Source organism: Struthio camelus, chromosome 3 (assembly GCF_040807025.1).
Source record: "Struthio camelus isolate bStrCam1 chromosome 3, bStrCam1.hap1, whole genome shotgun sequence".
Lineage (NCBI taxonomy): Eukaryota > Metazoa > Chordata > Aves > Struthioniformes > Struthionidae > Struthio > Struthio camelus.
This window is the reverse complement of record NC_090944.1, coordinates 94,541,216-94,556,172: the sequence shown is the minus strand read 5'-3', so window position 1 is coordinate 94,556,172 and position 14,957 is coordinate 94,541,216. Positions and strand designations below refer to the sequence as shown.

The following is a 14,957-nucleotide window of genomic DNA, read 5'->3' as shown; positions in this document are numbered from 1 at the left end:
CCACCTGCTTGCCCGTTCTCCTGCTTGTGCCCGCGATGTCCTGCCTGCCCTGGGAAAAGTCACCTCCTCCTCCTCGTCCTCCTCCTGCTCCCCAGCAGCCTCCTGAGGGAGGAAGACTGAGGTTTCTGGGTGCACTAGAGGCTCATAGGCACTAGGGCCTCTTCTTGCACTCCCACGAGCGTGCCCAAGCGGGGCGGTCCTCGCGCAGCCCACTGCTCGCTCTGTCAGCGGCCAGGAGCTCCTCTGAGAGCGGGTAGCTCCAAGCAGCCTGCCTCCTGGGGAGCCCAAGTGCCCGTGGATGCTCCGTCTGGCCTCAGGCGTGGTGTCCAAGCCTCATCTCCGTATCTCGGCCTTGCAGGACTTCCTGCGAAATATCCCCTGCACGCTCCTCTCGGCGGCCCTCTACGACAGCTGGATGCTGGCTCTGGAGAAGCCGAGCAGGGAGGAGAAGATTGAAGGCCTGAGGGAGTAAGTGTGTAGCCAGTCCCACCGTTCTGGAGCGGGTGGCAGAGGCTGGGGCCTTCTCTGGAAACGGGCAGTCTGTGGCAGAGCCCGACACTTCTATCCGCTTGCTCGTGCCGATACCACACAACACAGCCACAGGCTTTCACGGGCCTTTGCAAAGCCTCCCACGACGTCTCCCGACCACCTCGCCTTTATTCCCACTGTCCATCTACTGATGAAGCGCCCACCTCCCAGTCCAGATGTTCTCATTCAAGGTCTCGTACTTAAGCACGTGCTGTCGGGCCTTTCTCGACAGCACACGTGGAAAGGCGAGAGAGAGCACCGGCGTTCCTCTCGTGGGAGGAGGCGCCACTTGTGGCAGTTGCCTTGAGCCTTGCTCCCAGAAGCGGCAGCAGCCGCTGCCCCCTGAATTCACGGCGCCTTTTCTTTGTGTTTGCTCAGGGTGGCTGACCAACTGCCCAGGGCAAATGTGCTGCTGCTCAAGCCCTTGCTCGCGGTGCTCCACCGCATCAGCCAGAACGCAGGCACCAGCAGGATGGGCGCCAGCAACCTGGCCATCTGGGTGGGGCCCAGCATGCTGAGCCCGGGCACGGACAGCACACTCCCGCTGGAAGTGCAGAGAGAGATCTACGACAGGGTATGCTGAACTCACCAGCCAGCCCCTCAGCTGGGCTCTGCGCCACGCGACAGGCACATCTCTTAATGGAGCCGCAGCCCCAGAGCTACAGCTTTTGGCGCAGAAACGGCACTGAGGAGCAGGAAAGACTGCTGAGCAGGTTCTCAGCCCCTTGCCCTGACATCCCTGCTTTTCACTGTGCAGGTGATGGTGCTGGTGGAGTTTCTCATCGAGAACTGCACAGCTATCTTTGGGGACGACGTGGCCTTGCCTTGCAGCCCCTCGGCTGCGGAGGCACCCGAGCACACGGGCAGCTCCGCAGGTAGGACGAGGCACGGAGGATTGGCACCACCCAGGGCTGCTGGTCCCAGTGCTTTAGCTGGAGATCGGAAGATGTCTGTGGCAATGCAGAGAGGTGCAGAGGGTGCAAGACCCTATGGCAGGGCTCTGCTCCTGCAGCACTTCCTGCCACTTCAGGACAATCCTCACTCCACAAAAGGTGTCCCAGTTGTTAAACCTCTGCTCTTCACAGCACTGCTCACTATGCACTGGACCTGCGCTCTCCCCGTGCAGGTCATGGCCCCCAGGGGTGCTTGCGTCTCCTGACCTGCTCCTCACTTCTAGAGGTGCTCAGGCTGCAGCTTGCCATGCGCCTGGGCTGCGTGCTCCCACCGGGAAAGTCTCCTTGCTCCCCTTCAGAAGCCAGGAAAACTAGCTAACAAGCTCTTTCTCCCCACAGCGCACCCAGGGGCCGCTCAGCAGGACGCTGCAGAAGCTGCCTGCGGCCCCCCAGCCGCTGAGCTGCAGCAGCCCCGAGGGAGAAGCCCCAGAGATGGCACGTGTGCCTCTGCCCCTCCACTGCCTCCTCTGGAAAAGCAGCTCAGCACAATGCCCAGGAGGCGCTCGGAGCCAGCCCTGTCCTCCCCCGACCGCTCGGGAGGCAGAAGGCACCAGGAACACGCCAGCACTGCGGACAATGTTGCGGTTGAGCAGCAAGAGCCGAGCTTGGCGAAGGAGGCCCTGGAGCAACCGCCTGCCCCCTTGCCTGCCCCGGTCTCAGCTGCCTCTGCACCCGCAGTGCCCGGCAGGTGCTCCCCGGAGAGCTGCTGTCCTGCTCCCCAGGGCCTTTCCATAACACTGCTGGGACCTGCTGCCATTCCCACTTCCTGCTGGCGGGCCACAAGGACCACGAGAAAGAGCAGGAGAAGGAGAAGGAGAAGGAGAAGGAGAAGGAGAAGGTCAAGAAGAAGGTCAAGAAGAAGGAGAAGGAGAAGGAGAAGAAGGAGAGAGAAAGAAAGAGAAAGAGAAAGAGAAAGAGAAAGAGAAAGAGAAAGAGAAAGAGAAAGAGAAAGAGAAAGAGAAAGAGAAGGATAAGAAATGGAGAGAAAAGAGCTGAAGAGAAAATAAAGGGGGAAGAAAAAGGTGTAAGAAAAGAGGTGAAGAGGAAATAAAGAGAAAGAAGGGGGAGAAAGCCTGGTGGAGAAAAGAGTGAGGAGAAAAAAAGGTGGAGAAAAAGGGGTGTAAGCAAAAAGAGGGAGAAAACGGGGAGAGAAGTAAAGAGGGAAGAAAAAGGAGGGAGAGAAGAAGGGGAAAGAGAAAAAAGGGGAGAAGAAGAGGGGTACAGGGTGAAAGAAGGGAGCATAAAGGGGGAGGAAAGAAGGGGAAGGCAGGGGAAGCAAAAAGAGGGAGAAGAAAGGGGGGAGGTAGGAAAGTGGGAGAAAGGAAGGGGGAGAGCAAAAAGGGGGAGAAGAAAGGGGGGAGCAAAGGGGTTTGGAAAAGGGGAGATAAGAAAAGAGGGAAGAGAAAAGGGGAAGGGAGAAGAAGGGAGAAAAAAAGCGGGAGAGACATGGGAGAAGAAAGGAGGAGTAAAAGGGGAAGGGAAAAGCAGGGAGAAAAGAAAGCAGGCGAAAAGAAGGGGAGAGAAAAAGGGGGAGAGAAAATGGGGGAAGCAAAAAGGGGGGAAAAAGAGGGAGCAGAAAGGTGAGGGAAAATGGGGGGAAAAAGTCGAAGGGGGAAAAAGGGAGATAAAGGGGGAGAAGAACAGGGGAAAAGCGGGATAGGGAAAGGGGGAGGGAAAAGAAGGGAGAAGAATGGGGGAGGAAAAAGGGGGGAAGGGGGAGGAAAGGAAAGAGGGAAGAAAAGGCGGGGAGGAAGAAGGGAGAGAATGGAAGGGGTGAAAAATGGGAGGAAAAAGAGGGAAGAGAAAAAGGCGGAGAACAAATGGGGAGGAGAAGCCGCAGGGAGAAGGAAAGGGGGAGAAAAAAGGGAGGGAGAAAGAAAAGGGGAGAAAAGAGGAGCAAAACGGGGAGAAAGGAATGGGGAGAAAAGCAGAGGAGAAAACCGGGGTGCAAAGAAACAGGGAGATCAGAGAGGGAGCGTTAAGATGGGGTAGATTAGACCGGAGCAGATGAGGAAGCAGAGAGAAAAGTGTGGGGAAGAAAAGACGAGGTTAAAAAAAGGAAAGACAAAAATGGGAAGGAACTCAAGGAAAGAAGAAAAAGGAAAGGGAAAAACCCCCTTGGCAGCACCCCTGCCACACGGTAAGAGCGGCAACCCCGGCGGCACGTGCAGTGTGCTTTGGCCTGTCGGAACTTGTCTTTGGGGAGCGCTTAACTCCCCGCTGGGGGCCCAGGGGAGCCGTGGGGCAGGAGCCGGGGGGCTTCTGACTGACGCCCGTGCACCTTCACTGCAACAAAGCACTTTTGCGCAGGACTCTCTTGAGTCTGCTCCTTGCCTCTCTTTCAAGCGCTCGGCCGCTGCACATAGCCCACGGACTTGTGCCCGCGTCTCTAGGTCCGGCAGGGCTCTTTGAATGCCCTGGCATACGGACACAGCAGGAGGGCAAGTGACTGAGCAGCGGTAGCCCTGCTAGTGCCGTTGTCGGAGACGGCAGGCGAGATTTTGGGGGGAAGTGCCTCTCTGTCCGGGAGTCAAGGGACACCGCCAGAGGGCAGCAGTTTGCAGTCAGGGGCAGAGAGAAGCCGCAGGGAGCCGATGCTGCTCCAGCAGGGGCTTCCGAGCAAGGCAGCACGCAGGCATGGCAGGCGGGATGTTTCCCGGGTGCAGCTCTTCCCAGGACACGGGGGAAAGGGGCAGGAGGTGACGTGGCCTGACCGGAGCCGCGACTGGCAGAAGCAGCATCCCGGCAGCAGGCTGCAACTAGAGAAGAGGCCCCCTCCGTCGGCCCCTGTGAGCAGGGGCACTCTCCTCCCAAGCAAGCTGAAGGAGAAGGTCCCGCTGCCAGTTGCAAAAGGCATTGGCCGCTCTTGGCAATCTGCAGCTCTGCCGTCACCTGGCTTCCAGCTCTCTTTTGCCAAAACCACAAGCGTTTTGTCCTTGCGGCCCGCATGGCCGCCAAGAGACAGCCTCAGCTCGCAGCCTGTCCTCCTGGGAGAGATGCTGCAGGCCCTTCAGCATCTTCGTAGCCCATCGCTGGACTCACTCCAGGAGCTCCACATCTCCCTTGGCCGGGGCAGCCCAGCACCAGCCACAGCACTCCAGCTGTGCAGGACCGCCTCCCTCCACCTGCTGCCAAGGCTCCTCCTAACCACAGCCCAGCAGGCCGCTGGCCGCCTTGGCCACAAGGGTGCAGTGCAGGCTCACGGGCAACTTGTGCACCAGGACGCCCAGGGCTTTCCCCCAAGAGCTGCTTTCCAGCACGTTGGCCTCTAGCCTGTACTGGTGCATGGACTTCTTTCTGCCTAGGTGCAGCACTTGGCCTTTCCCCTTGTTGAGCTTCAGGAGGTTCCTCTTAGCCCGTCTCTCCAGTCCGTCAAAGGCCCTCTCAATGGCAGCACAGCCCTCTGGTGCGTCAGCCACTCCTCCCTGTTTTCCATCCCCCCTGGTTTAGCAGCCAGCTTGCTGAGGGTGCTTTCTGCCCCATCACCCGGGCCACTGAGGAAGAAGAGGAACGGGACCAGAGCCCGCACTGACCCTTGGCCTGCACCTTGTGTTACTGGCCTCCACCTAGGCTTTGCACCACTCATCACAACCCTCGCAGCTCTGCCGTTCAGCCACTTCTCAGTCCGCCTCACTGCCTGCTCATCTCGCCCCTACTTCCTCAGCTTGCCTCGGAGGGCATGTGAGGGCAGGCAGCGTGGAAAGCCTTACTGACCTCAAGGCAGACAACATCCACTGCTCTCCCCTCCTCTGTCCAGCCAGCCCTTCCCTCGTGGAAGGCTCCCAGGTTGGGCACGCGTGGAGCGTGGAGGAGGTGATCCTTGCCTATCAATCAGCTTTCCTGCAGCCCTCTTCCCTCTCGCGCCCTATCCCATGCGACGCTTCCTCCTGCACCCTTGCGCACCAGCGAGGTGCAACCTCTTGGTGTGCCACACCCGTCTCAGCCGCTTGGTTGAGGAGAGCCCCGTGCAGCAAAAGCACTTTGGAGGCGCCTCCCCTCTGGAGCCAAGCATCAGTGACGGCTGAGAGAAAGACCACCCCTGCAGGCATGCCCACAGGCCTTTGGACTGGCGCTCCGGTGCAGCCTGCACGCATGGCGACTTCCGTTTCAGACTCTGGAGCACCTCTGCTATGAAGAAAGGCGGGGAGAGCTGGGCCTGTTTAGCCTGGAGAAGAGAAGACCGAGAGGCGATCTCATCAGTGCGTACAAGTATGTGAAGGGAGGGTGTCGAGAGGATGGGGCCAGGCTCTTCTCGGTGGTGCCCAGCAACAGGACAAGAGGCAACGGGCACAAACTGAGCCACAGGCAGTTCCGCCTGAACATGAGGAAAATGTCCTCCTTCTTTCCTGTGAGGGTGACTGAGCGCTGGAACAGGTTGCCCAGAGAGGTGGCGGAGTCTCCTGCCCTGGAGAGAGTCAAAACCCGCCTGGACGCGATCCTGGGCAATGTGCTCTAGAGGACCCTGCTTGAGCAGGGCGGTTGCACTAGATGATCTCCAGAGGTCCCTTCCAGCCTTGGCCATTCTGTAATTCTGATTCTCTGATTTTGAGCACTGCATTGCTCAACTGAGTGCATTTCTTTCCCCTTCTTTATCTGTAATGCTTGCTTTCCTTCCCTCATGTTGGCTTTGTTTTCCTTTCTCTGGAGGGCCTGGGCAGATGACTGTTTCTGTCCTGTCTCCTTGTGGTAAAGGGGAGAAGATGGAAGGGGCATCCTTGCTGCCCCCAGCAGGAGGGAGAGGGCTGAGGGCCAAGGGGCCCCCGGGGCAGTTGTGCCTCCTTGGCATGACCTTTGCGTGGGGTACATGTGTAGCTATACCCACCATGAAAGGCATTGCTTTTTAACGAACATGGTGAGGAGGTGCTGCCTTCAAACTAACAGAGCTTAACATCCAAGCATAAAGGCTGCCGATTAAAGCTCCTGGCTCCACCAAGCGCAGCGAGTAGCCTCAGGAGAGCCCACTCCTGGCACCTTTCTCCGTGCGGATGTCACTGGTGCGCGGAGAGCTCGGGGGCGTGAGGCCCTCCGGGTTTCCCACGGAGGACAACACCTGTACCCTGCCGGCTTCTCAAAAGCTCTGTGCGAAAAACGAAGAGAGAGAGAGAGAGAGAGGGAGGGAGAGAGAGAGACAGACAGACAGACCAGGTCGTGAGCACCACCTCCTCCCCGCTCACGGCTCCCCCTCTCCGCGGCGGCAGCCGAGGCGGCAGCCGGCACCGCAGGGGGCGGGAGGCGGCGCGGGCGGCGGCTCCCGGCGCGGCCGCGCTCACCGCACCGCACCCCGCCGCGCTGCCGCCGCCGCCGCCGCCGCGGGCCGAGCCGCGGGCGCGGGGCCGCCGCCGCCGCCGCCGCCGCCGCCGCCGCCGCCGCCGCCGGGACAGCGGGTCCGGTCTGTGCCGGGAGCTGCGCGAGGGCCGCGCCGGGCCGCGCCGGCGTGCGCACCCCGCCCTGGGTGTGCCGGGCATCGGCCTTGGGGGTTTTTTGCGTGCTTCCCCGCTTCCTCCCTCCACGATAGGTGCTGTTTTCGTGGCAAGACAGAAGGCGAAACAACAGAAATGACAATTTTGAAGCATTTTAAGTGAAAGGCCGGTGCTCCGGCCGCGGTAAGAACTAGGGCAGCTCTGCTGTGTGGGAGTGTGGGGTATTTCATATTGCTTGTTGGGTATTTTGTATTCTGTACTGCTTCAGAGAACATTATCGCCAGCGTTTTATGTCTCACTACTCTCTTTATCCGTGTGCATCCAGTTTATGGCTGTTGCTGCACTCTGAACAACACATTTTTTAAAAAAAGCGAATGGAAAAATTGAAAATTATAACTTCTCACTGTCGTGTCTGGTAGGAATGCACTTGGAGAACTGCTGTAGGGTTTGGACAGCCTTGCTGCCAGCACTGCGAGCAGAGGAGAGGGCTCGCCCAACATCCGCACATCACTCCCGGGGCTGCACAGGAGGCCATCAGGCAAGTGGTTAATTTCTCTCTTTGGGCACCGTGTTAAAACTCTCAGTGCTTTCGGTTAGCTTTCTCCTTGGTTTGCATGGGATTTGTCAGGGCTTACCAGATTTAAAGATGAGGTCACGCGTGCGTATGTGTTTGTCTTTATGAATGCCACGAGCACACTGGGTGCTTTAAAACCCCTTGGATGGAAAAGTCTGTGAAAGCACAGAGTATTCTACTGATGCTGTTTGTTTTGTGTTTATTGGGAGACTCCCTCAGGTAAAACATGTTAATCATAATATTTTGTAAATGAAAAAAATCTACTGAAACAGAGAATCCCCAGCAACAACGAACAAGATGATCATCAGCTTGTCCTGTGCTTCCTTGTTTGCTCCTGCCGGCTACCGAGGTGCTCTGTACAATGGTATTTGTCCCTGGCAGGGAGTAATTTCGACGGCTTTGCCCATGTTGCCTGAAGAACTGCTTTGTTGCTTGGAGCGGGAGGCCTTTAGTGGGTTTGTGTGGGCGGTGCCAAGGATGCAGTAACGCTGGCATCAGGGCTGGGGAGGAGAGTTTTTGTTTACTCACTGGCTTGATACCCTGGCGATCCACAACAGTGAGAAAGCAAACACTGAAAAGCGCCATAACAGAGCAGGTTTTACTGTTCAGTTTCTTCTCCAACTTGAAGTCAGCTAGTAGCCTAGGCAGTATTAAATTTTGTATACAAGTAATTTGTTGCCCCCTGAAACCTCATACATTAAGTATATATCCTCCCTTTTTTTGAGATTACAGTATAGCAAGCTGATGCAGAAAATCAGCTTATGTTGGACATAATTTAGGTTTATATTGAATGGGGCAAAAGCTGATACTGTCAAGTTATTTTCTCCAGGACCTCCTTATCAGTGTCTAGGCTGGACCATCTTTTCCTTGCTGCTGATGTCAAGGAGTTTTCTTCATAAAATCAAGCTCTTCCCAGTTCCCTAACTGCTCTGCAGTGGGCGTGGTGCCCATTGGGAAGTCTGTTTTGGAGAGAACTTCAGCAAGTGTTGCTTTTGTCCAGAGCCCATCACTGATAGTCTTCAAACTAAAGTTGTTTCCCTTGTGCTTTGGGCAGAGCACACCTGGAATGTGGAGACTACGCCTTGTGCACGCAGTGGAAGCAGTGGGACCAGCCACGGGTAGCCTTTGTGTGGCTCCTCCTTATTACTGAGGGTGACCTTCCTGCTGGCATTTAAACCATGTACCCTGTGAGTATCTTAGTGATTTTTGTGTGTGTGTGTTTGTTTCCCAGGTCTTTAAAAGAAAAGTCAAACTGAAAAAAACAGACTTTCATTCAGTGTTATACTTACACCCACATAAATCGCTGGCAGGCTGGAACTTTTAGCTCCCTTTGGGGTGGATCTAAGGTGGGAACATGTAGTAGAATCAAGTTACAATTTCCTGTGCAGTAGCAAGGAACAGTAAAGACTCCAATGTCTAGTCCACTAGGAGGTTTCCGAGTCTTCTATTGAGAGCAGAAGAGTGGGGAGACCCAGGAATTTGGAAATGCATCTTAGGGGTTAGCAGGAATTACAGTGGAGGGTCATGGGCTCTACTCTTTTCTCTAGCTCTGGCTTAGCCCATCCTTTCTAATCCTTCCTTCTCCTGGTCCTCTCTCTTCATCACACATGGTTCCTTTTTTTCACTCCTATTGAAGATACATTCAGCAGGGTTCTCGTTTTAATGTACATGTCCCACCCAGAGGGCCCGGGTTTCAACTGTTTTAGATTTGTATATTCCTGAAAGTTTCCCGGTGGAAGTGTAGATTACTCTAAAGGGAGTTTAAACTTGCAAACAGCATCATGTTGCCTAGCTGCACATGTTGGACCTGTCAAAGTAATCATCAAACCTGGCAGGCTGTGTATACGTCTTAAACAAGCCATTTACAGTGAAGTCAGAAGAAGGTATCGAATCATTTTCTTGCAAACAAAGTTCCTAGAAAGTCCACATTTCTCCAGGAGTGCAAATAAACTACCTTTGAATCCTCCTATGGCAGACAGGATGGGGGAGCTCAGTAGCATCAGCTGCTGAAATAAAAAACCTTCCCTCAAAAACTTTTAGGTAAGTAGAAAATGACTGGCCACTCTCTGAGATGGAATGGAGCTAAGTGACTAAACAGGGAAAACAGGATGTTTGTCTGTCGTTCCACAGGTGACTTGTCATACTGGTCTCAGAGAGGATGGATACAAGCTGTGACAGTGTTATTTCATCTTTTTGAAGTAAGCTTTCTTCTGAGCTATGAAATAACAGGTGATTTTCTTGTGATGACTTTTTTTTTCACATTCCATTTGTATGCCCCTGTTTTCTCGTGTTATCTTTGGCCAGTAAGGTACTTTCTGTGGTCTGAAAGGTTGATGATTTAGCTGAAAGGCAAGGTCAGGCCACTTTGGTAAATGCTTTTACTGCTGAATGGGTCTCGTTTTTTCTTGTTGTAGAGTCTTGTATCTGTTCCTGTTTGTCTGAGACTAGAATTTAGAAAGCAGGCAGTATAGCTAAACCATTTTAGCTGGTAGAAATACTGTGTTCTTATAGCTTTTTGAAGTGTTTTTTTCCTAACTGCATTTTATATGTATATTTGTATATATTTTACAGTTTCTGAAGTCAGAAGACTCTGCTTTCAGCCTGGGCTAAAAAAAATATATTGGATTAAAAAGATAATAATAATAATGAAGGCAAACACAAGGATTTACCATGTCAGTATGACACATCTGTTCACAGTGGTTTATACTGCACACCCCTAATATGGATTTTGGAAAGCAGAGTATGGAAGCAGCTGCTTTTAAGGAGGAGGACCATCTGTCAGAGAAGACTGCCAATGATCTGACAAGTGTAGTGCCATCTCCCACCAGAATAACTGAGAAGGTCATGCCTTCTTTACCCCCAGGATGGATTCACAACACAAGTCAGTCCTCCAGCACGCAGTTTCCACTTTCATACAGCGCAGAAGCCAGCCGTAAGATGGACAACAGTAGTGACTGCTCAGATAACTTGGGCAATGACCAAGAGTTTCCTGCAAGGCAATTATATTACTTGGCCAGCTCGGATTTTTTTCCTCAAATGTTGGCTTCAAGTGTAACCCAGACTGGTGTTCTTGAGGCCAGTAAAACCAGTGACACCCTGGAAACATTCAGTCGTTGTCTGCTCGCTGCCTCAGATCCTCAGGTGAGACCAGCATCCACAACATACAAAAGCATAGACCAGGTTAGCTTGCAATGAATAATCAGTGAATGTATCTATAATTGCATATTAACCTCTCTGGAGTTCTTATCATTGCATAGCCTCTTCAGGAGAAGTAGGCTGGTGTCTACGAGTAGGAAGCTTTCTTGGCAAACACTGGGAAGTGCGATATAATCCTTCATCTGATTTTTCTTCGTCTTTTTTCATCTTTTTTTCCTTTTCTGACTTTTTTCTCTTATTGTTAGTTTTGACAAAGAGATGGACAGGAGTAACTCAGCAATATCTCCTCGACTGAGTGCCCCTTGTGCTTCTTACCAGCTATAGTAAACAATGCATTGTTTTAATTGCACTTTTTAAGGAAACTCTTATATTTCCAATATAGTTTAATTTATTGTTTAGGATATCTCCATGCTGGGACTTTTCAACCCTTTCTGCACTGTAAGTCTACCATCACTGTAAGCTTTTTTGAAGATAAGAAAATTGGAAGTATTTGTACTACCAAGGCTGTCATGCCTCTTGTCCTGAGCCCATTCTTCCATGGGGCTTCTTTTGTTGTTATTATTTGTGACACAGCTACACATTAGACAAGAGTTGGGAAAGCTTTGTTCTTCAGTCGTATGTCAGGAGATTTGTGGTTGGACTGTGTCAGTGCAGTGGCTTCTCGGCAATCTAAATTCCCAGTGGCTGAGGACTGCTGAGCGTGGTGTTATGAGGCTGCCCTGGGATCCAGTTCCTACTGCTATTCTCAAGGGGATGTTGATGAGCCAGTCAGGAGACCTCACCTCTTCAGCTCTCAGTCTAAAGAAGTTTGCTTATAGGGGCAGGAAGCTTGTTATTGCCTGGTTGTTGGAAAAGTGTCATGCAGACAAGGCTGAAGCTGAAGAGGAGTTCTTGTGAGTGGCTGGAGTTTGCTGCTTCTTTCTGGATGACATAAAATGGATCTTAGTGTTTAATGACCAGAATGTCTCCTGTGATATCCTAAACTGTCACCAGCTCATCATAAAACCTGATACTGGGTCATGGCCATTCTTTGCTCTCCTTTAGCTCCTGGCATTTGACTATGTGAAATACTTGAAATGCTCTCAAAGAGTCCAGTAATGGAAAAGTGAGTTTGGGGATTGCTCAAGTACTACCAGATAGAGGAGCAGTAGAATGAGAATGGTGCTTCCAGAGAGACTCTTGGGAGATCCCAAGGCACATGTAATAACATGAGGATGTTGTTACATTGCGAGTTGTCGTTCTGTAAATGAGCTGGCACTTCACAATGTGAAAAAAAGCAGGAGTTTTATCCGGAAGAGCTTGAAGTCTAAGTAAAAGCAAAGCAGAAGGAGGATAAATGGAATGGTAACCCAGGCAAAGAAGGATAGGAGAAAGAAAGCGCTGCCTGCTTGGTTCTGGAGGCTTGTGATTTTCCCTCCTGATTTGCAACTGGCTCTTGCATTGCTAGTCTCTGGGAATACTTCACGGTGGAGAGTGCAGAACAAGCAGAGTGGTGGAGGAAGAGTCAAATAAATGTCCACTGGGAAACTCTGAAGGCCAAGGCTGATGGTATTGAAGCATAGCTACAGAGAGGCGAGAGGAAGCCTCTGGCCTGAAGGAGGAATGGGGAACTAGCGGCAGCAATTTAGCTGGGGGTAGAATCAGTCCTTTCTCTGCGTCAGCAAGGATTTCTGTGGAGGCCAAGGCTAGGTTAGTTCTTCTGTCCTTTTGTATGTAGAGAAGAGTAGCGCAGAAGATGTGGTCTTGGACTTCTACTGTCTATTCCTTTTCTCTCCTCTCCTGCAGCCTCCACAAAAAATGTCCAGGGACCAGCAGGGGAAGTCTTTGTGGTCCAGAGAGAGCATCCAGCATGGCTGTTACTTAGTTTTAACCCAGCAGCATATGAGGGCTGCAAGTGAAAATCTGTGTTTAATCATGCCGGGCATATGTATTCTCAGCATATAAATGCTGAGAAAGAGACTATCCCTCCTCAGAGAGTGATCACTCTAAGTAAACAGAGCACTAAAGGATGGGAATTGAGGAATGAAGTGTCTGATAAAAGTTAGATAGCAGTGTAGGGAACAGGGGCCGTTATAAAACCCAGGTGTCCTAGATTTCAGATTGTGTTCTTGCTGCGTCTCTGTTCACTGAATATTGCCCCTTTGGTGATGGTTCCTCTCATAGACCTGGTGCGGGGGAAGTTCTTGATCGTGGTGCTTCCTACTCTGGGCCAGTCTTGTGAACGAAGCCCTGGTATTTTACCTGGCGAAGCTGGTCTGGTTCTTTCTTTACTGAAATGGATTGGCGTACTCCCGTAACCAATTTTACCAGCAGAGGATGACTTTTGTAGGAGAAAAAGGGTATGCATATATGAGTAAGCGGGGAAAAGGGTAGAAGTGGTAAGATCCTCCAACAGCAAAGCTGCCACCGGAAAAAGCTGTCTGTCCTGGTTTTGGTGCAGTGTTGTATTCAGTGGGCCATGCTGCTGCTTTCAAGGCACTGACTATGCCATTTTCATGCAAGTTGAGCACTGCAATTGCCATTGGCATTTTTAGTGAATTGTGTGCACCCAGCACCTCTGCAAATCAGGCCTGAATTACAAACATAGCATTTCACAGACCTCTCAATTAACCAAAGTACTGTGGGATGTGGTATATTTCTAATGGACCCAGTGGAAAATTTGAAGTGTGTGAAATTTCAACACTTGCATTGCTTTTTAAATAGCTTTTGCCATTTTGACCAGTTTATGGACTTGTCTTTTTTCTCAAAATTACCTTGAAAATTGTAGAAAATTGTATTTTGCAGTAACCACTTATTATTTCTATGTCTGCCCAACCATTTGTATTTCTGAAAAAGGAAATAATAAAATAAAAATGCCATCAGACAAGGAAGACTAGGAAATGAAAATAGGGGAGGATGCTGTCAAAACCAAAAGTTTTTTCTTTCCTGGGACATAAGTTATTGCAACAGAGAGAATCTTAAAGCTGATTTTCATCAATAGTACTGTTAATTTACATTTAGCAGACAGTTCAACAAACAATGACCACAGCACATTTTGAAATTTTGTAGCTAGATCAAAACCGAGGGGATGTCTGCTTTGATTGTGTTCTGACACCTTACGGTATGAAACGTGGATGCACGCTGCTCTCCTGTTTGTGCTTTGGCTTTTGTGGGAAGGAAGTCCCAGCACAGAGACCAGAAGAAAACACTGGCTGGTGTCAGGAAAATGCTGGCTGATGCCAGGCAGAGTAGCAGAATCTGGTAAAACACATACTGTCTGCACTATGTCAATGTAGCCTTTGGGTAGTAAATTGGGAAAGGAATTTTTAAATACAGATGTCTACCTTATTCATGAGTAGTAATACATACCATAAGAAATACCTAAACCCAAAGTCCTGGTATGGCAATTCCTTCTTGTTAAGCAGCATGCCAAAACAGAGTTTGATACTACATCTCTGTGCTATTTTCAGAGTCCAGGGCAGCAGGACCAAGTGATGAGGCAACAGATGGAGCAGCTACAAAGGCTAGTGGCTGAACAGCAGAAAATCATTGCATTTTGCAACCCAGGTACTCCGGAAATTTCTCCTGAGGCTGCAGCAGTCCCCCTTGCCCCAGCTGCTTGCACTCCAGCAGCAAGAAGTTGCAGTTCCCTAAAGAAACACAAAGTTTGATGGTGGTTTGAAGTGCCTGAAATGCTAAAATATTTATTTCTGCACACATACTTGCACAAACTGTAAACCTCAGAAAAGATTTATTTCCACTTGTGTACATTAAATTTACGGGCAGAATATGAGGAGAAGTCTTTTATGTTTAATAAGCCACCTCTGTGTAAAAATATCTGTTGAAGCATAGATTTAAATGGTACTGCAGAAAGCTTTAGTATAGTGGTGAATATTACAGAAAAGTTGGAGAGGAAGAAAAAGTCAACAAGTCATGCTTCTGTTAACAGGCTCTTAACATGAATAATACAGCCTGCTCCTCCCAGCATGATAGAACTTGTTGAACAGCTTCGTCTTTACGTGTGGCATTGCCAGAAAATGACATCTGCTCAGCAAGTAGCAAAGGAGGAGACCACCTGTCTTCAGCAGCAGCATATTTTCCTTGGGATGTGACTCCATGGAGAAGAGGACTTTAGGGAGATCATCTGGAGTTGCCAGAGGATTATGTACGGCTTTAGCAGGGGTGCTGTGCATAACAATAGGCAGGGAACATGGGCTAGGGCACAGGAAGGCCAGATCATCTGTAGCTTGCTGCTATCCTCAGATATCCTACCAGAGGAGGCAGCTTTACCTAATGGGCAGGACATGATAGGAGCCTGATGAGCCTAGGGCATGCCCTGTGGGCGTC

The 14,957-nt window shown here is 51.1% G+C and overlaps 1 protein-coding gene across 5 annotated transcripts in view; it reads left to right on the top strand.

Moving 5' to 3' along the window:
* Window positions 1-6,855: 6,855 nt before the first annotated feature.
* LOC104150624 (centromere protein J) overlaps window positions 6,856-14,957 on the top strand; it is a 48,219-nt gene continuing 40,117 nt past the window's right edge. For 2 of the 5 annotated variants that reach the window (XM_068939182.1, XM_068939181.1), the window contains exons 1-5: window positions 6,856-7,084; window positions 7,321-7,439; window positions 8,530-8,662; window positions 9,606-9,704; window positions 10,047-10,616. Coding sequence is in view for 3 of the 5 variants with exons in the window: in XM_068939178.1 (XP_068795279.1) it covers window positions 10,197-10,655; window positions 14,081-14,177 (556 nt within the window). In the remaining 2 variants the exon portion in view is untranslated. Of the gene's footprint in view, window positions 7,085-7,320; window positions 7,440-8,529; window positions 8,663-9,605; window positions 9,705-10,046; window positions 10,656-14,080; window positions 14,178-14,957 lie in introns of all 5 variants that reach the window. The other 3 variants (XM_068939179.1, XM_068939180.1, XM_068939178.1) reach the window with 3 other exon arrangements.